The sequence below is a fragment of the Copadichromis virginalis genome, linkage group LG1 (assembly GCF_057382275.1).
Source record: "Copadichromis virginalis isolate Kocher_CV1m ecotype Utaka linkage group LG1, C_Virginalis_male_GT1.1, whole genome shotgun sequence".
Lineage (NCBI taxonomy): Eukaryota > Metazoa > Chordata > Actinopteri > Cichliformes > Cichlidae > Copadichromis > Copadichromis virginalis.
The window spans coordinates 15,747,774-15,768,949 of record NC_140618.1 but is presented as its reverse complement, the minus strand read 5'-3'; the positions used below and the strand labels follow the sequence as shown (position 1 = coordinate 15,768,949).

At 40.0% G+C, this 21,176-nt stretch overlaps 1 protein-coding gene across 3 annotated transcripts; it reads left to right on the top strand.

Moving 5' to 3' along the window:
- The first annotated feature begins 476 nt into the window (after positions 1-476).
- cenpf (centromere protein F) lies at positions 477-20,264 on the top strand. Of its 3 annotated transcripts, none has more exons than XM_085452449.1 (38): positions 477-539; positions 1,430-1,603; positions 1,745-1,870; positions 2,233-2,303; positions 2,404-2,540; positions 2,844-2,935; positions 3,016-3,289; positions 3,395-3,597; positions 3,685-3,810; positions 3,915-4,043; positions 4,411-4,533; positions 4,648-4,783; positions 4,881-5,010; positions 5,102-5,381; positions 5,602-5,808; positions 6,241-6,449; positions 7,005-7,134; positions 7,621-7,899; positions 8,024-8,611; positions 8,753-8,926; positions 9,043-9,947; positions 10,058-10,251; positions 10,337-10,472; positions 10,561-10,699; positions 10,884-10,995; positions 11,193-11,446; positions 11,524-11,632; positions 11,752-11,957; positions 12,212-12,430; positions 12,751-12,894; positions 12,996-13,185; positions 13,288-13,385; positions 13,473-13,514; positions 13,639-14,766; positions 16,384-16,513; positions 17,022-17,726; positions 17,952-18,061; positions 19,413-20,264. In XM_085452449.1, the coding sequence occupies exons 2-38, from the start codon at positions 1,442-1,444 to the stop codon at positions 19,554-19,556; spliced, it is 8,541 nt and encodes a 2,846-aa protein (XP_085308575.1). In that variant the 5' UTR covers positions 477-539; positions 1,430-1,441; the 3' UTR covers positions 19,557-20,264. The 3 variants fall into 3 exon arrangements, with proteins under 3 accessions (XP_085308575.1, XP_085308563.1, XP_085308568.1); XM_085452437.1 differs by having other exon boundaries at positions 9,043-9,977; XM_085452442.1 differs by having other exon boundaries at positions 511-539; positions 1,434-1,603; positions 9,043-9,977.
- Positions 20,265-21,176: the final 912 nt, after the last annotated feature.

Sequence of the window (21,176 nt, the reverse complement as noted above, 5' to 3'; positions counted from 1 at the left end):
AAAACACAGTGAGCAAGTCAGGAGTCTTGGAATTATTTTGGACAGTGATCTCAATTTTGATAATCAAATTAACAAGACCAGAACTGCTTTCTACCACTTATAAAATATATCTAAGGTTGGAAAAGGATTATTTCAAACTGAATCTGAGGAACAGGTCCATGCATTCATCTCAAGCAGGTTGCACTACTGTAACACTTTATTTACAGCATAATCAGAATCATTTGTAGGACGACTTCATTTTGCAGCAAATTTCTACACAGAAGTAAAAACAAAAACAAAAGTGTTTCATGCTAAGAGGTGTATTTTACACACGAGTGGGACGTGCGCTTAGTGAGTATTTATAAACTCCTACTACTTGGTGTCGCTGTGGACACAAAGAGTAGCGAACCAATCCGCGTTCGTGGCGCAGCTGACGACGTAACAGACAGCCAATCGACATGGAGCTTCGCGGCTTGCCGTTTCCTCTGTTGAATTTTGAATTTTTCAACGAGAGCGACCCAAACAGTAGGAGAATTTGATAAAGGAGCATCGCGCCCAAAGTAAGTGCAGCCAGCCTGAGTCGTTACTGCTATGTGATTTATTTCAATTTCGAGTTAACTGTCTAATATACTAATATAGAATCTGCACTAATCTTTAGCCCCTGTCTGGATAATTTACGATTTAAATAAAAAATATATATCGATGTCATATTTGCTGAGAGCATGCTCTTCAGAAAGCTAACGTTAAACAGAAACTAAGCTATGTTTTGATCATATCCAGCTTTTAAATAAATTGACTTCTAATACGTGTTTTGTGGTTGTATTCAGTAATTTAATCGGGCATCATTTACTACGTAAACTCTGTAAAGTAGCTTCTAGCTAGCTAATCTTTAATATTAAACTAAAACCTGCTCAGGTCAGATGATGGGCTGTAATTTTCTTTTCACCGGTATAACTATTAATACTCATTTCTTGTTATAAAATCTGAGGTTAACTTTACGTAGTTATAGCTACACTTAGTTGCTTTGACTGTCAGCGTTGATAGAAGACACAGCTTTGAAGGGACTTTAGCCTCATGTGAACTGTCTGTTCACACTGAAGACGAAAACGTTTCATTATGTCTGCATAACAAAGCATAGTGTGAATTTCTGTGGCACTACCAATGTTTAAAATGGACATTTAGCCTTTTTCGTGTCTAAACTGATGCTTTTTCTTCTTTGTATATTGCTATTATTGTTATATGTACCGAAGGAAGATAAATATTGATTAGCAAACATTTGTTGATCTGATCATTGGTCACTGCCAGTAAATATTATTATTTACTTATAGGGCAGTCAGCTAGGCCAGTATCAGTCCTTGATTCCCTAAAAATGTTTTTAAATTTTAAACTAGGTATATTTATCAGCTCGTCATCAATTCATTACTTTTATATAAATGGATATATGTTTTAGTAAGGTTAAACCATGAGCTGGGCGGTGGAGGAGTGGAAGGATGGACTTCCAGGGAAAGCCCTGCAGAAGATCCAGGAGATGGAAGTCCAGCTGGATAAACTGAAGAAGGAGAAGACACAAAAGCAGTTTCAGTTGGACTCCTTAGAAGCTGCACTCCAAAAACAAAAGCAAAAGGTCAACATTTATCAGAAGTGCTTGAACAAATGTGTTTTGTGAGAAACAAACTGACACATCTATTTGAAAAGATACCCAATCAAAACATTTAAAATAAGCTTGAGAAATACTTCTCCTACTCATATGAGTCTATTTCTCCAGGTGGACAGTGAACGTACAGAGACGTCTGCTTTGAAGAGAGAAAACCAGTCTTTATTAGAGTCATGTGACTCTCTAGAGAAAGCTCGGCAAAAGGTTGTACATGATCTTGGAGTCAAAGAACAGCAGGTCAGTTTCTGATGAGAGGAAGAAGCATTTGATCATTGCAGGATAAACCTAGTTTCAGATCTAGATTAACATGTATTCAACAGTAAAGCTGAAAGGTGTTAGTTAATAGCCACTGTTCATCACATGTATAATTACAGACGCTCATATTGAAGTGTGTTTTCCTGTTAGTGTGTCCCGCCCTTTTTATTTGTGAGCAAGTTATATCTGAAGATAAAACTTTAAAAACAACTTATGTTACGGAGGAATTATTTATTTTTCAGCTTGGGAGTACAGATTTGCATAAATGGTACTCAAGTGACAAGCTCACAAGCCTGATATCCAACTAATGTTTTTGTCTAACTGAATTGTCTTCCTAAACGTAGGTGAGCTACCTGGAAGGTCAGCTTAACTCCTGCAGAAAAACCATTGAACGACTCGAACAGGAGCTCAAGAAGTGAGTTCAGTTATGCGTCTCTCTCTGTGCTGTTGTATGACTCAGAGTGATAAATTCAGTGATTTATCAAGACCTTGATGAGCACCTTATATCTGCTCAGGCACAAAAATGAACTGGATCGTTCCCAGCCTGCTGGCTCTTCCTCACTGTCATCCTCCTCCTGTGAGCTGCAGACCTACGCCACTCCACAGAAGAGTTTTCAGACACCAGCATCGATCCCAGCCTACAGACAGCATGGTATTAAAATGTGTTTTTATCTTCAGGGAGTCTGCAATTCATTCTGTGTTCTTATTTATTTATTTATAAGCAAGTAAACATTTGATTTACAGACTTTTCTCACTTTTCTTTTAATATACATTTCTGTGTTCATGTGTAGGCTTATCGCAGTTATTTCTAGAGTGTCTCTGTCTCTAAAAATGTATATAGAATCATTTTTGCATTCAGACGTCTTTTTTTTTTAAGCTCCATCTGTTAAGGAGTCACTGTTTTCTAAATGACTGAATAAGTTTACTTTGGATTTGAATTGTGTGTCTTCCATAGATAATAGACTAGAGGAGCTGCAGGAGAAATACAACCAAGAGGTAGAAGAAAGAAAAAGACTGGAAAGTGAACTCAAAGTCTTGCAGGTCAAAGTAAGTGCTATAAATAAATCTATTTTTATAATTATGAGCATTTATTTCTTAGTAGTTTTAATATTTCTCATCTTCTCTAGCTGTTGAATCAGTCTTCAGTCAGTGTAAGTCACAAGGACATTGCTGCCCGACAAGCCGGGTCTTCCATTTTCCCATGGCAACAGCAGGATTCTGCCCATCGCCGCCAGTCTCAGGACATAATGGAAACACCTCTAAAGAGGCGAGGGACATCCCTTTGGGACGCCCATGAGGAGACGCCGATCAAACCCAGCCAGCGGATGAGCTCTTCCAGAGCAGCACCGAGTCCCAGTGGATCCTCTCAACAGATGGAGCAGCTAAAGACTTTGAACCAAGGTATTTTGTTATAAAGTATTTTATAATTAGTATGTTGGGTATTGTTCGGTGTTTAGTAACTTTTGCTTTACACTTCTTTTTTTGTGGTTGGTGTTCTTTTAACAGAGCTGCGTGGCCATGTGTCAGAACTAGAGAGGAACTTAGCCAATCAGGAGAAGGAAATTCGTAACCAAGCGTCCAAACTGCAGGACCTTCAAACGCAGCTGAACCAGGCCCGCAAAGACCTCAGCGAGCGGGACAGAGACCTGACCAAGGCCAAACACGAGCTGAGTCAGGCCACAGACCGACACCAGCAGGTCGAGTCCAAGGTAGGCGACATTATTTTATTCTGCTTAGCAGTAAAGAGCACAAGTTAATCACTAGCAAAGTTGTCTAATGATTTGAGTTGTTTTTAGTGTTCATCGGTTGAGCAGAAACTAAAACAAGTCACTGAGGAGATGAGTTGCCAGAGGCACAATGCTGAAAGCTGCAGACGGGCACTGGAGCAGAAACTCAAGGACCAAGAGAGAGACAGTCAGAAGGTACAACAGTGGGAAATATTTTAGTCTTTTAAGATTTTTATTAATAATGAAGTTTTTAGAATTTGGTTTATGAATTGTGTTCGTACCTGTTATATTTTGTGTAGGAACTTGCCCAGCTGCAGAGTTCCCATCATGCTTTGGATCAGCAGCTAAACCAGACCAGAACCAAGCTGACCCAAGAGATCCAACAGGCCAAAAAAGACCACAACATACTGCAGGCAGACATGGAGAAGGTAGATTTGTAACATCGCACCAGCACATTTATTAAAAGATTAAAGCATTTCTACTTGGTGATTTTGTTGGACGAGGCCTAATTAAAATCTTTTTATAAGTGTGAGTCGTGTAAAATTAGTGCTCACTGACTTTGTGAATGTTGTGCATTTGATGAACTGCTGAAGATGCAACTTTAATTTTGTTTTTAGTTGTATTTTTAGTAGTCAGTTTTTAAGTTAACAAAAAGATGTGTAATGAAAAAAACCCACCACATCCTGAGTGTGTTTAGGCTTTCAGAGAGGAGCGAAAGCCACAACCCTAGAGGAAAAGTATTTAATGTATCTTAATTGCCTTGACCTTAATTTGTATCACACTGCTCCTTTTTAGATGTGCTTCCAGAAGAAGCAGATGGAGAAGGAGATGGAGGAGCAGAAACAGAAGCTGCTGAGGTCAGAACAAAGCCTTCAGGCCTGTCAGACCAAAGAGCAGGACCTCCGCAAGAAAATGGAGGTGGGCTGAAAATCCGTTTGCTGTAATTGTGAATTTGCAGTTCTGCTTTTAGTGCACTTCTCATCATTGTAGGGCATGGATTCATGTTATCCACTCATTTCTTCATCCCTCCAGGAGCTGCAGAAAGAGAAGAACAGTATGACTGTCCAGTTGGACCAGAGCAACAGGCGCCTCTCTCAGCTGGAAGAAGAGAAGAAGAGTTCAAACCAGAGCCTCAAACGTACCCAGGGACTGCTAGATGATCTCAAAGGTAAATTTGTTTTAGGGATGTCAGAAGTAGCGGTTAGTCTTGAGAATTAATCTGAGGTTATTTTAATCTTAAACTGATTTGTCTTTTGGATCTTTAGCTAAATCTGAAGGGCAGGCAGAGGAGCTGAAGAAACTTCAGTGTAAACTGGAGCAGCAGGCTCAGACTTCAGCACGTGAACAGGAAAACTTAAAGAAAACACTTTCTGATGCAGAGACCAGAAATGACAGGTAATCATCATTTCATTTTCATAATCAGCATTGTGGAGTAGGAATAATACATTTTGTTATTAATCCTTGTAAATATTTAATTTCACTGTAGATCTCAGAATGAACTCCAGAAACAGAAACAAGAGTCAGAGAGGCTGAGCAACAGGGTGACGGTGCTAGAGAAGGAGAGCCAAGAGTTGAAATCCAACCTCTCTGCGAGTCAGAATGAATGTAAGGAACTGAAACGAGAACATCAAGCTCTGCTGGACTGGAAGAATGAGAAGGAGAGCTTAATTAATGAAACTGAAGCTGTGCAAAAGGAGTTCGCAGACAAAATTACCAGCTTGGAGAGTAGTCTGGGCTCCCTAAACGAGGCTAATGATGAACTTCAGGTAAGGAGCAGTGGTTTCTAGACTCTTGTTTAAACTGAAAAGTAGAAAATTCGATTGCCTGGTGTCAGAATTAAGTTTTTTGCTGATATTCTGATAAATAGCTTTAATTAAACTAATTTTTAGTTAGTGTCAAGAATAACCACAGTACAAAATCTACTGTAGCAGCAGCCTTGAAGTAGATTATCCCTCACCCTGAATACGTTTTCTTTCATTACTGCAGAAGAAGCTCACGTGTGTAGAGGGAGAAAAGGCCAGTCTGTCTGCTCACATTGATTCCCTGAAGGGAGAACTCCTCAACAAGTGCACAGATCTGGAGGAGAAGGCGCATCAGTACAAGGAGCTTCAGTCTCAGTTCTCTGAGGCTGGACAGAAACATGCTAAAGACTTGGAGAACATAGGAGTGCAGGTGGCTCAGCTTGAAGCACAGGTGACTTATAGTTATTTATTTTTTATAGTCTTTAAAATATTTATTTGAATTTCATTAGCAACCATTATTGGAATAAATCATGGACAAACATCCGACCCCTAATGAAAGCTGCTTCTTAGGCTCCATTTTTACGAGAAATGTTCTATAGGAAAGTGAAATTTTGAAAGTGGTAATACAAAAATATAGCGTATCTCTCTCTTTTGTAATCCACTGATGTGCTATGCACCATGCTTCATATTTTCGTTCTGGTAACAACACAGCAAACCCATAAAGTTTTTTTATTAGTTTTTCTAATAAATGTTTTTTCTAATTATTAGTAATTCTAATAACTGTACTCGATATAAAGGAGTACATAAACTAGTAAAATCCATTGTCAGCACTTGCTGAATCTCTCTTTCTTAATACGATTTCATTTTTTAATAACTTAACTAGGTCAAAGATCTGGAGTTGCGTTTGCAGAAGGAAATCACTCGAGCCGAACTCGCTGAGAGGATGAACACCGACCTGCAGGATGAGCACAAGGCAACCTGTGATCTGGTCCGCTCCAAAGAGCAGCTGGTAGAGCTGGGGAGGGCTGAGATCAGCCAGCTGAGGGAAAGCCTTGCTCAGACAATTGCACAGCAGGAGGAGCAAAATGCCAGGTGGGAGTTTTTCGTGCAATATTGGTAAAAACTATGATAATTGAAATAAGGTAGAGCTGTGGAATGACACATTATGTCCTGTCTTAGCTTTGGTATAAGATCGAAGAAAACATTGTGAGAAAGACAGCAATGTACGTCGTGGCATATTAACTTTCCAACACTGTTTTTAGAAGCAAGTTGCATGAAGACATGAAAACACTGTTTGACTCATACCTTCCATCTGCTCAGTTGTGATATGTACCATGCTACAGGTGGTCAGAGTGCAAAACACTGAGTCAGAGCTGCTTTTCTGGACAAGCTGTGTTGACACCATCTACCTGCATTTTTTCAGCATTATGTCCTGAATCAACAACAAATAAATGTTCTTTATATATATATATATATATATATATATATATATATATATATATATATATATATATATATATATATATATATATATATATATATTCATTAACGCCCATTCCATATGGAATGTCCAGTAACTGCTGACAATATCAGCTGAGCTTTGGTTTTAATGTCTATTCTCTGTCTTTGATTTGTAATTTCACTTAGGTTAGCAGAGGAGAAGGCAGACCTCCTAAAGCAGTGTGAAGAACGTGTTTCAGCAAAGGCTGAAGAGACTGAGCACATCAAGCTGCAGTTAGAGGAGGCCCAGCAGGAGCTGCTGCTCACCAAAAACCAGGTCTGCTTTAGTTAAACTGCAGTGGAAGCTTTTTTTTAAGAGACTTCTATTTATTCTCAAACTTTTACTTCAATAAGTGAATAAAGTTGGGAAACTGAAAAGTGCAGGAGAATTAAACAGGAAAATAAGACTTCTCTAGAGTAAAATCTGACCTGTGCTAGTCTGCCTTTGGTTGCTTTTTGGGTTATTTTTATCTTGTCACTTTGGAAAGGACACTTTGCCATATCAACAGGCCTGAACTCAAACCACCGTCCAACTGGTGTCTGTATCCACTGTATGGACAGGAAGTAGTTGCGTGAAATCCAGTTATGAGGCTTTAGGTGATGCTCTGATATATTTCTGCATATGTTGAGATATTAAGTAGTTTTTGCTGTCCTACATTTAGTAGTACATTTAATCACTATAAAAACTTTGCTGAGCATTTGGTGTAATTGTGTTGTTACTGCTTTTTTAAATTAATTGTCCTCCTCTTCTTCTTCCTCTTAGATCAGTTCCTTAGAGCAGTTCCTGAAGGTCCAGGAGCAACTGGGAGCAGAGCTGCAGAAACAAATTAAGACAATGACAGAGCAGGAAGAGGAACAAATTCGGATGTACAACAAAAAATCAGAAGAACTCAAACAATTAGAAATGGATCTCAGTGATCAGCGGAAACAAACAGAGAAGAAGGAGAAGCAGCTCAGAGAAGCTGAAGTTCAGATATCGTCTGTGGAGAAACAAAAAGCCGAGCTGGAAAATGAAATTCAAGATTTGAAGAAAGAATCAAAGGTAAAATCTAAAAATCTTTGCTTTGTTGTCTGGTTATGTGCGGATATTTTAATTATGTTCATAATTAATTTATTTACTTGCCTATTTTTTCTTACCAAATATAAATGAAATCTTTTTAATTAAGATCATTCAGCACAGTCAGACCGAGAAGATCAGCAGCCTCCTGGAGCAGATTTCATCCTTAGAAGAAAAGGTCGATGTGAACAAAGATGCAGCGGAGAAGCTTCCCGTCTTGAAGAATGAACTGGATGTAGCCACTCAGTCCAACGTTGACCTTAAGAAGTCACTACAAGCTCTTGAGGAGAATCACTCCTCCGCTATAGAAATTAAGTCTAACCTGGAGAGCACTCTGGCCGAGAAGATGAATCTTATCTCTGCTTTGGAGAATGAAGTAAAAGATCTCACAGAGAAGATGGGTAAAGAGTCAGAGCGTCACGCTTTGGAGATTGAAAACTTCCTCAAAAAAGAAAAGAGCCTTGACGAACAGCTCGAAGCCACAAAGAAATCAGTCAGTGCTGCCAAAGCAGAGTCGAGTTCACGTCGGGAGGAGATCCGGACCATGAAGGCGACTCTGTCTGCAGCGTCACGCGGCCTGGAAGAGAGAGACAGCACCATAAAAGATCTGAAGGAAAAGCTGAATAAAGCTGAGGCAGAACAGACCAAAACCTCAGAACTCCTGAAGGAGAAGGTGGTCGCCATGAATAAAATCAAGGTTGGTTCCAAATGTGTTCCTGTTTATGTTCTTGTTTATTACAATATTCTTAGACGCAAAGGAAGTGTACTGTTGGATAGTGTAGCAAATCTTTTAGTTGCATGTTCTGAGTTATTAATTATCCCCCTCCAAACAATTAAGGTTCAGCTAGAGATGCTCCAGATGGACTTGGAGGACAACGAGACAGCCATGACCTCCTTTGACAGTCAGGTGGAGCAGCTTAAAGGAACTATAGAGTCACTGGAGGCCATGCTTGCTCAGAGCCAGACCCAGATGTCTGAAATGGAGGCCATGCTGGATGAGGGCAGAGCCCAGGTTGGATAATTGTTCTTCTCAAAAGTGCTTCACTCACACACAGTGTTTGCTGATTCACTGTTGTCTTCTGTCTTTGTCATCAGCATGCTTTCACTAATCAGCGGCTCTATTTTCAGGTCTCTGTCTTGGAAGCCCGCTTAGATGAGGTCCAGTCGCAGAACTCTCTCTTGGAGTCAAAGTATGTCACAGCTAAGGAAGAGTTATTTGAGAGAACCTGTGAAATAACTCGTATGGAAGAGGAAGCTATCCGACGTCACGAACTGGAAGAGAGTGTTGCTACATTAGAGGCTAAACTCAGTCAGATGACACAAGACAACGAAAAGCTGGAGACAACTCTCGGGGAAACCATTCAGGACAAAGAGAGCAGTCTAAATCAGCTTCTCCAGGAGAAAAACAACCTCGAGACTTCTCTGAAACAGCTAATGAACGACAAAGAGCAAGTCGAAGGTGAAATGGTGCACGTAAATGCAGAAAAGAAACTGCTCGAAGTCACTGTAGACGCACTGTCTGAGGAGAACAAACAACTGCAGTCTAATATTGAACAGGTAACTGAGGAAAAGCAGCAAACAGAAGCCAAGATTAATGAAATAACTGCTCGGAAACATGAGGCTGAATCTGCCCTTAGTCAGCTCACTGAAGCAAAAGCCCAGTTAGATGATATCCTGAAAAAGACGAATGAAGAAAACGTTCAACTTGCAGATGAACTGCATGCATTAACTTCTGAGAAAAATGACCTGGTTACTAAATTGAATCAAGTAGTAGAGGAAAAGGTTCAGCTGGAATTGAGCTATAATCAACTCTCTGAAGAAAACGTCAAACTACAGTCTAATGTGAATCAAATAACTGAGGAGAAGCTGCAGTTACAGGAACTCATAAAGGGCCATGGAGATGAGGTTGCTTCTCTCAGAGAGGAGAGCGAGTGCATCCAGCACTCCCTGCTGACCTCAGAACAGGAGCGCCAGAGACTGAAGGAGCAGCTTGAGCTGATGGAGGAGAGGACTGAGGCGACGAATAAAGAGCAGTATGTCTACATGGCTGTGTCTGCTTTGAAGTTTGTATTAGCTTTTTAGCTGTTTGCTCTGCTATCTATATAATGGCTGAAATCACAGTGTGTTTTATTTTGTATCACAGGAGCGAGCGGTTTACAGCAGAGCAGGCTGAACTGCACCAGAAGCTGGCGGGCTTGCAGAAGGAGCTGACTGTGTTTAAGCAACAGTATGAATCACTGCTGGAACAAGTGGGCCAGCAGCACAGCCTCATTCAGCAGCTGTCAGAATTCAAGAGCCCAGCAGACAGAAACAACATGGAGGAGGCAGAAACTGATGGTGAGTGAGGAAATGTTTTTTTTTCCTTCATAAAAAACAGATTTCCACTTTCCTTGAGTACATATATTTATATTTATCTGTTTAGTTTACCCAGCTGAAGCAGCAGCCGAGAGTCAGGTAGAACCAGCAGTTAATTCAAGCCTCTGCACCAGTTCGGAGTCCCTTCCAGTAGAGGAGGAACTTATGGTGTCTGAACCGACTGAATTTGCTGATGCTTTCAGGTGCAGTGAGTTTTATGCCGCCTTCTGTTTTGTGTTGACTGTTTGTATGCAATGAAAAACAAAGCTAACCTCCCCTCTGTCATGTTAGCGAGGTCAAGCTGGTCTTTAAGGTGGACGCCACCAAGCAGGAGGTGACGCAGGAACAGTCAGAGGAGGATGGGGAGGCGTTTGTAGCAGATGTAGAGGAAACGAAGACGAATGAGGAGGAGCAGCTACTTCCTGAACAGGTTAAAACCGCTGTAATAGTCACTTTTCCTTCAGTCGTGCATGGTACATCATTAATCTTTGTTAATATGTTGTATTCGTTGTCTGTTGTATATTCAGATTGTTAGGAAAATTGTTAATTTCTTTGGGAATACATGAGGTTCATAATGGAGCAATGTTTTCATTATTTTTATTTATTTTGTACAGGTTTCTGAAGAAAGCTCCAACTCCAGAGATGTTCTTGTAGATGAGTCTGTAATCCATGACGTGTCTCCACAACCTTCCTCCTTCAGTGAGAAAAGAGACACGAAATCGTTTGGTGAGTAAATCAAATATCTAAAAACTGTTTTGTTTATTTATTATTTATTGTTTTGCATTGAGTTCATACTTCATTTAGGTTTGTCCTTATTTGAATGCATTTTTCTTTTGTTTATGGAATAAAATAACAAATGCTTATTCAGCTTAGGCTGAATATAAATATTCAAATGGCATTCAGACACATCTGTCCATCAACAGAGTCATCCCTGGTAAATGATGAACTCGAACGTTACAAGGAAATGATCAGAAAACAAGAAAAAGAACTTGAGACTCTGCGCTCAGAGTTCGACCTGCTGAGCTCTGACCTGGAACTGAGAAAGGAGCTGACCTCTGAACTGGAAGTCCAGGTTCAAAACCTGGAGCAGAAAGTTCATGCTGCCGAGGAAGAAGCCCACAGTGCATCCTGTCAGCTGAAAATTGCTTTGGATTCAAAGAAAAATCTTTCTCATGAGGTAGGATGAAGATTTGTCAAATAATGGAACCAGTTTTTTGTGTTTCTTTTACGTTAATACCATGTGCTCATATTTAGCTGACCCAGCTGTCCGAGGAGAAGGAAACTTTAACTCTACAGCTACAAACCACTAAGTGCCAGCTGACTGATGTTATGGAGATGCTGGAAGGACTTGAGATGGCCAAAGGTTTCTTTTTACTTTATATTAGAAAAATCACCACAACTCTCAGACGTAAAGATACCCCTGAGAGTTTCCATTTAAGGTCATGCTATTAGATTAAAGGTTGTTTTTGCTTGGTTCTGTAGGTGGATGGGATGAGAAGTTTCTTCAGCAAGAGAGCGAGCTTAAGAGGGTTCGCTCGGAGAAAGCTAACCTGGAACAGCACATCCTGGGAATGGAGTCTGAACTGGAGACTATGCAGGCTGAGGGGGCCAGACTGAAGGGTGAGATGGAGACTCAGAGGAGGACTTTTTCAGGCATGGAGCAAAAGATAGAAACACTCATTACTGAGGTGAGCAAAGCCTGCAAGCTAAAACAACACAATACTGTGTATTTAAAGGCCAAATTTATGTGAACCTTTTGGGGACCAATAAAATAAAATAAACTAAAACAGAATTTGCTCTCAAATCCCCTTTAGTTTCCCCTTGTACAGAAATATAGACCAAAGCTTTGGTCTATGTTCTGTTGTAAGCTTGTTGTCTTCTGTTGTTGTAAGCTTTCATCTTGCAGAATACCCAAAGGTACTTATAAATCTTATATCTGCAGACAACTCAGCTGAGATCTGAACTGGTGTCTTGCACTGAAGAGCGAGATGAGTTGAGCCAATCCTTGAGCCACTGGAGGGAGAAAGTTCACAGTCTGGAGAAAAATAATTGTGACACAAGAAACCTCATTTCCATCCTGGAGGATGACATCAGAGCAGGAAGGAAGGAGTATGAAGCCCTGCAAAGCAACACAGACAAACTGAGGACAGAGAGGCAACAGGTACACATGGAAATTTCCACAGAAGGGGAGACTGGTTAGACATGGTTACGCCCCAGTTACGACTTTTGACTTATATGGATGCATCTAACAGTGACAAGACTTGCTTTAGCCAGCTGAATCAGATCAAAGCAATGATCACCTAATCCTCCTGTAGTTTTGAATAGATTCTCAGGTCTGATTTATGCTAGATCCTTATGAAACTTACGATATGTTAAATTACTTTTCTTTTAAACAGATTTTTTTTTGGGGGGGGGGGGGCTTGTTTGTTGTGTTTTTTGTTGTTTCCTACTAAAACTTCATCTATTTTCCTTCACATGAAGCTGGTGGAGCAAGTTAAAGAGCTAGAGCGGACAATCTCCCAGCACTGTGGAGAAAGAGAGGAGCTGATTGGCCATCTTAACCAGATAAAGGAGGACCACAGTTCCTCCAGTCAAAACACAGAGTCCATGGCTGGAAAGATAAAGGTGAGGAGGAAGTGTATTATGAAGTATGTCCCTGTATGTGGGAAGTGGAGTCAAAAGCATTTGGTCATAACTCCACTTGTTTTTCCTGATTCCCACCTCAGGCTTTAGAGGGAGAAGTGTTTCGCCTTTCCCAGTCTTTAGAGTCGTCTTTATTAGAGAAAGGAGAGATTGCCTCTCGCCTGAATTCCACCCAAGATGAGGTCCAGCAGATGAGAACTGGTATCGAAAAACTCCAAGTCCGCATTGAGTCGGATGAGAGGAAGAAAAAGAAGATGGGAGAGCTCCTTAAAGGTGACTCTTAACACTTTTGTTCCTGATGGAAAGAAAAGTGTAAATTATATAACCTCCACAGTTTTGTTATGTTTTGGTCTAAATGTGACTATATCCTTGCAGCCGCCCAGAGAAAGTCTGACTCACTGCAAGATCGCATTGATTCCCTGGAGCGAGAGAAGGAAGATGTAGAGCAAAGTTTAGAAGAAGCAGTGCTGCAGGTATTTAGTCTCACAAACAGTCAAAAAATTATGATTATATCTTACTGATGCTGACTCAGAATCCGATTCTGCTGCGCTCTCCCGCAGGCGGAAATGGCTAAAGCTGAGCTGGAGGAGGAAAGGAGAATGGTAACCTTGTATTAAGACTTTTTCCCTCTATCTGTGATGATTTTTGTCTTCTAATTATAAAATGTGACTGCAATCCAAACAGACTGTTAATCTGCTTCTCCTGCCTTTGTCTTTCTTGCTTCAGGTGGAGGAAGAGAAAAAAGAGCTTAGTGCGAAAATCTCAGAGCTCTCTACCACTCTGGAAAGTTTGAGATCTGAGAAAGAACACATGGAGAGACAGCTGGAAATAAAAAACAGAGAAATCAAGGAACTGAAGGCAGCTAAGGAGGAGCTGGAGAGAGGACTGGAGAAGGCAGAGGCAGAAAGAAAGGAGGAAGAGGAAAGACAGAAATGCAGATTAGAAGAACTGGAGAAAGAGATGAAAGGGGAAGCAGAGAGACAGATTAGAGTGTTGGATGACCTTCAAGCACAGCTGGAAGCCTCTCGGCAAAGAGAAATTTCACTTGAACAAAAGGGCACAGAAGGGGAAGCAGAGAAAGAGAGGATGCAGGCTCTCCTGGTGCAGTTAGAGGAGGAGAAAAAACATCTGCTGAGTTCACTACAGGAGTCACAGACAGAAGGAGAGAAGCTCCGCTCTCATGGAGAGGAGTGGGAGACAGAAAGAAACAGCCTGAGGACCCAAACTGAAGCTCTGGAAGAAGAAATACAAGAGCTTAAAACACTCATAAAAACTACTGAGGACAAGATGGAGGTTTTAGAAAAGGAGAAGGAGGAGGACAGAGATCAGAAGCAGGCCTTGGAAAGATCCGTCTCCTCTGTTATGGCAGAGAAAGAACAGATCGAGGGAGAAAATGGACGACTTGTACAGGAAAAAGAAGAACTGCGCACAGCTCTTTTATCATTAGAACAAGAGAGAGATAAGCTGCGCTCCTCTCTGTTATCTGTAGAAGATGAAAAGGAGAGATTAGATCAGGGGAGAAGTGCGTTAGCCAGCGAGAGAGAAGAGCTTCAGTCGAGTCTCTCCTTGTTAGATAAAGAGAAGCACGACTTGCAGCAAAAGCTCTCTTTCTTAAATCAAGAGAAGGAGAGAGAGGAGGAGGAAAAGCAAAAGATAGAAGCTGAAAAACAGGAACTGAAGTCTTCTGTGTCTTTGATGGAAGAAGAGAAAAAGAACCTGTCTTCAGCTCTGCTTTCACTGGAACAAGAGAAGGAGAAACTCGCAGAAGAGCACGAGCATCTTAAGACAGCAGTGACCTCCATGGAGAAGGAGCTGGAAACACACAAAGTGTCCATCTCACAACTCAGTGAACAGGTATATGGAGAGAAATACCCAGATTTATTTAGGTCACAATAAAATGGAAGAAAAAAGGACTGGTAGTACTCACTCTATGCTCCTTTTTTAGAGGTTGAAACACTCTAAAAAAAAGGGGGTGGGGCTCGATTAAAATAATTAATCGAATTAATTAGAGGCTTCGTAATTAATTAATCACATTTAATCGCACAAGAAAATTTGCCCCAAAGTGCAAATGTTATTGTAATTTTAAAGGGTTTTTAATGGGAAACAGAATAAATAATAGACATGGACATGAATATTGTAAACTCAAGCTCTTTTAATTTATGGGGGGGGAAAGCATTTAAACTGCATTTCACTGCAAAACTGAGAAAAAAAAACATCCCTGGCCAAAATTTAGCAGACTTAAAAATAAAGTGTTATTTTAAGTACATTTTCAAAATGGTATTGTCTTTAAATAATAATATTAATTTCAACATAAAGTGCAGTTTCTCTTCTTAACAAAACAGCACAGAAACATAAAAGCTTATTTGAACAGCTTTACCTTTTAAACTCTGAGTAATCTTAGAAAAAATTATTTTGTACATTGGGCTAAAACAGTGTGATCATCCTCCAACAATTTAGTGCAAAAAATTACAAACTTATTGGACTCACAATATGCTTATTAAATGTCCGTCTCTTTCAGCCAGTTACTTAGACAAACTAGCCTGTTCACATTTTCAGAGCCCAAGGCAGCTCTCTTTTTTGTTACTATGTGACCTGCAAGTAAGAACAGTCTGTCACATGGGACAGAAGTGGCAGGACTAATCAAATACGTGCAGGCCAGGACAGACAGCTGTGGGTGGGTCCCTGCTCGACTGGACCACCACTGCAGCGGGGAGTCTGTCTCGCTGATGGTGGATTCTGCTCTGTACAAACTCAGGGCTTCCTTATCTGAATCTGTAGCACATTTTCTATCTCCCTATCTTCTACCACTGATAGTGGTCTACAGTCCAAAGCAATCCATTTTGCAAGAGAGTTTGTAAGTTTGTCTGATGTTGACTTACTAATTTTGGCCCTAAAGCCAGTCATTTCATCAAGTTTGGGCTGGCAACACCTTTTGTTGGTACTCGAACTGGTAGCGCTAACAGCTCCCACAGTTTTTGTGCCCGCTGTAACATGTTGTGCATTAAGATGGTACCATAACCGAAGAACTTCTTTTTGTACAGTTGGCACAAAACCATGCTTTTATCAAGGCTTCCATTGAGTAGTCTTGAAATTTTCTTCCAATCAATCCTAGCAACACACTAGCTAGCTGTGTGTATCAGTGTAATTGGTATACCAGGAAATTGTGCATTGACAAAAGTTCCCCTTTGCTTGGAACGCAAGTGTGATTAAATGCATCAATTTTTGTTAACGCTTTATTTTTTTTTTTAAATTAATTAATTGCAATTAACACGTTAAATTCCCACCCTTATCTAAAATACAACTCTCTGTCCAGACAGGTTTGCAATCACTCAGCAGATGTCAGTTTTTAAATCTAAAATATCCAGTATTGTATGAAAAAGATGAGCCAAAAATGTTTGGAACTGACATTTGTATGATAACACTGCATATGAAAATAATTTTTCTTTGCCTCAATCTCTCCGTCCCCTCCAGGTCTCAGAGCTAACATCGCGTGCAGCTCGTCTGACTAAAGACAAAAACTCTGCCCTGAGCAAGATGAGTCTTTGGATGAAGACCTGCAAACAGCTGGAGCAGGAGAAGGAAATGATGTTAAACGGCTCAGGTGTGCATCCATTTAACAGATTTACCTTTGTGTTTTCTGTTATGTGTTCAGCCTTTTATTGTCAGATTAAGTTGTCCTTACATTGATCAAACCCTTAAAGTTAAATGCAGTTTTTGATTTTATTATAGCAGTCCTTTTTATTCCTGTTTAATGGCTTGAATTGAACTCTTAACACTTTTTGCCTCATCTGTTTTGTGTGTATATGCAGATTAGTCGATGTCTCGAGGTGATGGATTGTTTCTTAAGTGTATGACCTATGAAACTCTGGCTGTTTGAATCTGTTTTTAAGTCTGTTGTTGGTAGGCTGTAGTTCAAAGGTGTAATTATCTGTGCTACTGACAGCCTTTTTTTGCTTATATTAACTTAAATGCCAACAAGTTTTAAAGCTTGTTTTAATATTTGTTAAGGTTATCACAGTGAAGATTTCACTTTCATGTTACTTTCTTTTCTGACAATTTTCATGAAGTGTTTTGTTTTGTTTTGAATATGGGGTACATTTATGTTTCAGGGGCAGGGAAGAGCAGTGAGGAAGGGCCGACTGAGCTGACCCAGCTGAGGAAGGATGCAGAGAAACTAAAGGAAGAAGTGGAAAACCTAAAGTCAGCCTTGGAGCAGAAGATGACGGAGGCTGAAGAAAGATTGATGGCGTCTCAAGAAAAAGACCAAGAGGTGAACAAACTTAGTGCTGCACTTGATGGAAAGAGAAAGGAATTAGAGGAGAAGGTTAAAGAGCTGGAGGAGATGAAGACTCAGTTGGAAGAAGTGAACAAACTTCTGGAAGAGAAAAGCAAAGAGGCAGATGAGAGCATGGAGAAATACTGCAGCCTGATGCTTGAGGTTCACAAACTGGAAAAGACCAACGAGGCTTTGAAAATCCGACTGGAGCTGATTGGTGCTAGCCAAAATGATAATGACAGCCACTCCAGCAGCACCGAAGGCCGCCAGCGTTCAGGGAGGAAGTCTTCCACCAGACATCAGGAAATAAAAATCGACGACAATACCGAAAACATTGCTCCTTCGACTACTCAGAGATCTCCCCCGGGCTCAGGGAAACGAGGTCACTGTGAAATCAGCACTCGAGACAGCGCCCAGGAGGCCCTACACAATGTGACAAAGAGGATCAAAGCCAACGCCACGACCACACCCAAATCAAGACCTGAACAGGAAGATGAAGAGTTCAGACCAGAGGGACTTCCTGAGTTGGTACAGAGAGGTTAGTGGCTGAAAGTGTGCTCTGCTTTGTTACAGAGATCCTACAGCTTTATCCTTGTATTTAAATACACCACCATCAGTTTGTGAGTGTGTGTGTGTGTCTGCGTGTGTCTCTTTCAATTAGCTGAGTAAGCACAGGTGCAGTTACACAACAGAAACAAAAATCAATATTCATGTATACATTTATTCTCTGTGCAGTGAAATAAAATCATTATTTGTTCCTTAGGTTTTGCTGATATTCCTCTGGGGGAGGCCAGTCCTTTCATCATCAGGAGAACCACAGTGAGGCGCTGCAGCCCTCGGCTGGCTGCCAAACAAACTGCATCTGATGGCAAGGTGAGTAATGCAGGAATCTCTTTATTTTTTTACAGACACAGCGCGTTTTTTGCTACTTGTTTCCTTTAGTTAGTTTCACAAGCCATACTCTCAATGGGCACTTTATTGTGTCTCTACTCTGGTATTGACGCCACATGGTATATTAATGCACTGTAAACAGGCAAAGTTGAATAATGTGATGAATAATGTGAAAGGTGTTCGGCACTGCAGCTTATTATCTGTGAGGAGCTGTAAGAACCTCTAATTGTCGGACATCAGCTGAACTTTTAGATACAGTGTGTATGTCACAGTTAATAAAGAACAAAATGTAATGATGGATTTTTTTAAAAAAAAAGCAAATTTAAACTTTGTGTGTCATTTCTACTGACATCATTGGCATCCAAGAAAGTGGACAGGGAGGCCAGAGTGGGAGAAACAAGAATCTTCCACCAAGGGTCATTATGTGTATAATTTAGGTTGCAGTGGCCCCTAATATGGCCACAGAATGTCCGGCCCCCCTCGTCTCCTTCAAGTTGTTGTCACATCACGTCAGGTCAGTGAAGCAGCAGGAGATTAAAAGACTGTAAAGATTTCAGGTCAAATTGTTAAAAGCGAAAGGATTTCCCCTGCTTTACTGAACCTCTGCTGTACACCACAGTATCAGAGTAACTGAAGTGTGACTCGAGGGTCATACCATATGAAATCAACTGAATCTGAATTAAGTTCCCACCCTTTATATATTTGGTATGTTTAATGAGGCCATGTCAAATTTTACCTTCATATTATGGAAATTTACTGAGTTATAGCCCCTTGAAGGAGTGGGATGACATTTGGTGCTTTTTTTATTCAGATCATTTTTTTCCAGTACTTTCAGCTCATAACTGAAAAACACATTCAAGCTCTTTAAAAAAAAAAAAAATGGAACCAAATCAATTTTACACACATTCAAAGAGTAACCATTTGAAAACACATTTTCATTATAGCACAATTTCTTCTGTAAGCACTATTATATCTGTTAGTATTGTGGGAAATAACATCGTTTTAAACGAATCTGCACCCATTTTATGTTAGCAACACAGTAATAGAAGCATGCATTGTAATAAGTCACAATTTCTAAAAAATGATGCCACCATTGGGATAGGTGGCTGCTCAAAATACGTTATGACATATAAAAGTCGTCTTTACGTTTTGATCAGTGTGTCTTCTAACTTTGATTCCTTCTCTGTCAATAATTTTCAGTCTAATCACTTTTAACACACAAATGGGAGCCACTCGCTTGTTTTTCATGGAATCGTCCTGCAGTATAAATCCTACTTTCTGATTCACTTATTCACTCTTTCATCTGTCGTCTACTTTTTTTTTTCCCTCTCAGGGTTTGGGGCCCATACCTCTGCAGAGTCCCTCTGCTGCTATGGCAACAGACACCGCCAACAGGAAGTGTTCCCCGAGTTCTCGGACACCAGAAAAACAACTAAGAGAGCAAACACAGCAAGGAGACAACTGTCACGTTCAGTAGATCAGCCTGGACTTGCACGTACACAGCCTTCCACTTAGAAACACACACATGTACGTCACAAAATGTTAACGATCCATGTTTGTAAAGTTACACGGATCTTTAAAGACATGTTTATTTTAAAGGTGTACTCCTTCCTAAAATGCACTTTTCCTTTTGGGTTTGCGGGGCTGTGAGTCACATTTGCTGGTAAATGTTTTTCTGCCAGAACTTTATAACATTAAATTACTTCCTAGGTGTTGTTCTCTTCAGGTTGCTCAAGAAAACAAAGCACTAACTCCAGTAAGGTGTCGAGGCAGTTTAATATGTACACATGCACTGATTGTCTTTGTAGAAATGTTCATTCCTGTCATATCGTCTTCCCTTTTTATCTTCCTAACAGTTTTCTCATGGAACGTACTTATTTTCTTTTGTACTGTTCTTTATGTTTGTAGATAAATATTGTTTTATGTCTTTTATTATTCCGAATGCTATATCTATAGTAAATGCACCTGTTTCATTGATCTGTCTTGTAAAAAGCTGAATGTCAATGGCAGCTAAGATTTTCTAGATTTTCTATTCCAAAATTAGAACAAATATGAAAACAGGTTTTTGACTCCTTTCCTTGCTTAATAATCTTTGTTTCTCTTTTTTAGACTTAGGTCTTATTGACCAGTGTAAATAGTTAGTAATGCATAAAGGCTTTTTTACTAAATCATTTTTACTGCTTGACTTGTGTGATCTCATGTGTCCTGTCTTAACTGATCGAAAACTGCTGTAAAGGGTAACATGACCAGAGTCCACACAATACACTGTGCTACCACAGGGTGGGGAACCTGAACCAGTCACAATGTAGGTCTGCAGGATTGTGAAGAATACCAGTCAGTGCAGGATGCCCCTCACTTTTTCTTTCTTTTTTTTTTCATTAGAATTTATCAAAGACAAAAATATACATAAAAAAAAGGAACATAAAATAAAACAACCTGTATGAACAAGAATAAACAAAAGTAAACAAACGGGTGTACCAACTAGTTAACATATACAGGATTACAGAGGTTTAAACAAATTCAGGTCGCCTTGAAAAAATATGTTCCCATTTATCCCAAATCCAATCAAATGTGTCGTATTGAAAGCTGTTAGAGAATGAAATTTTTTCTATTTAAACAACCCATACAGTCATTTGGTGATGGAATTTTAACACTTAGCCATTTCTTAGTGATAGTCTTTCAGGCAGACTCAAAATACAATATAACAGCTTGGTCACTTTATCCACATTTACTGAGTATAAATATCCAAACAATAGTTCATCCCAATTAAAGGGAAGTTGCATACTGAGAATAGTCTAACTCAGAATGGATCGAAACTCGGAAGGTGTTTATCAATGGACAAGACCAAAACAAGTGGAAGCGCTTTACTCCTTGGGCCCCACAGTTTCTCCAGCAGCTGGAGGAGTTAGAATAATGTTTATTTTGTGCAGGTGTAATAAAAAATCTACAAAGACTCTTCCAGCCTAAACATCTCCATATATTAGAGCTAGAGATTCTCCACTGAAAAGCACATTGCTGATACCAAGTGTCATTTGAGATGACCATATTTGTGTCTTTCCCATTTTTGTTTAATGTAGATTGTATTCAAATTCTTAAG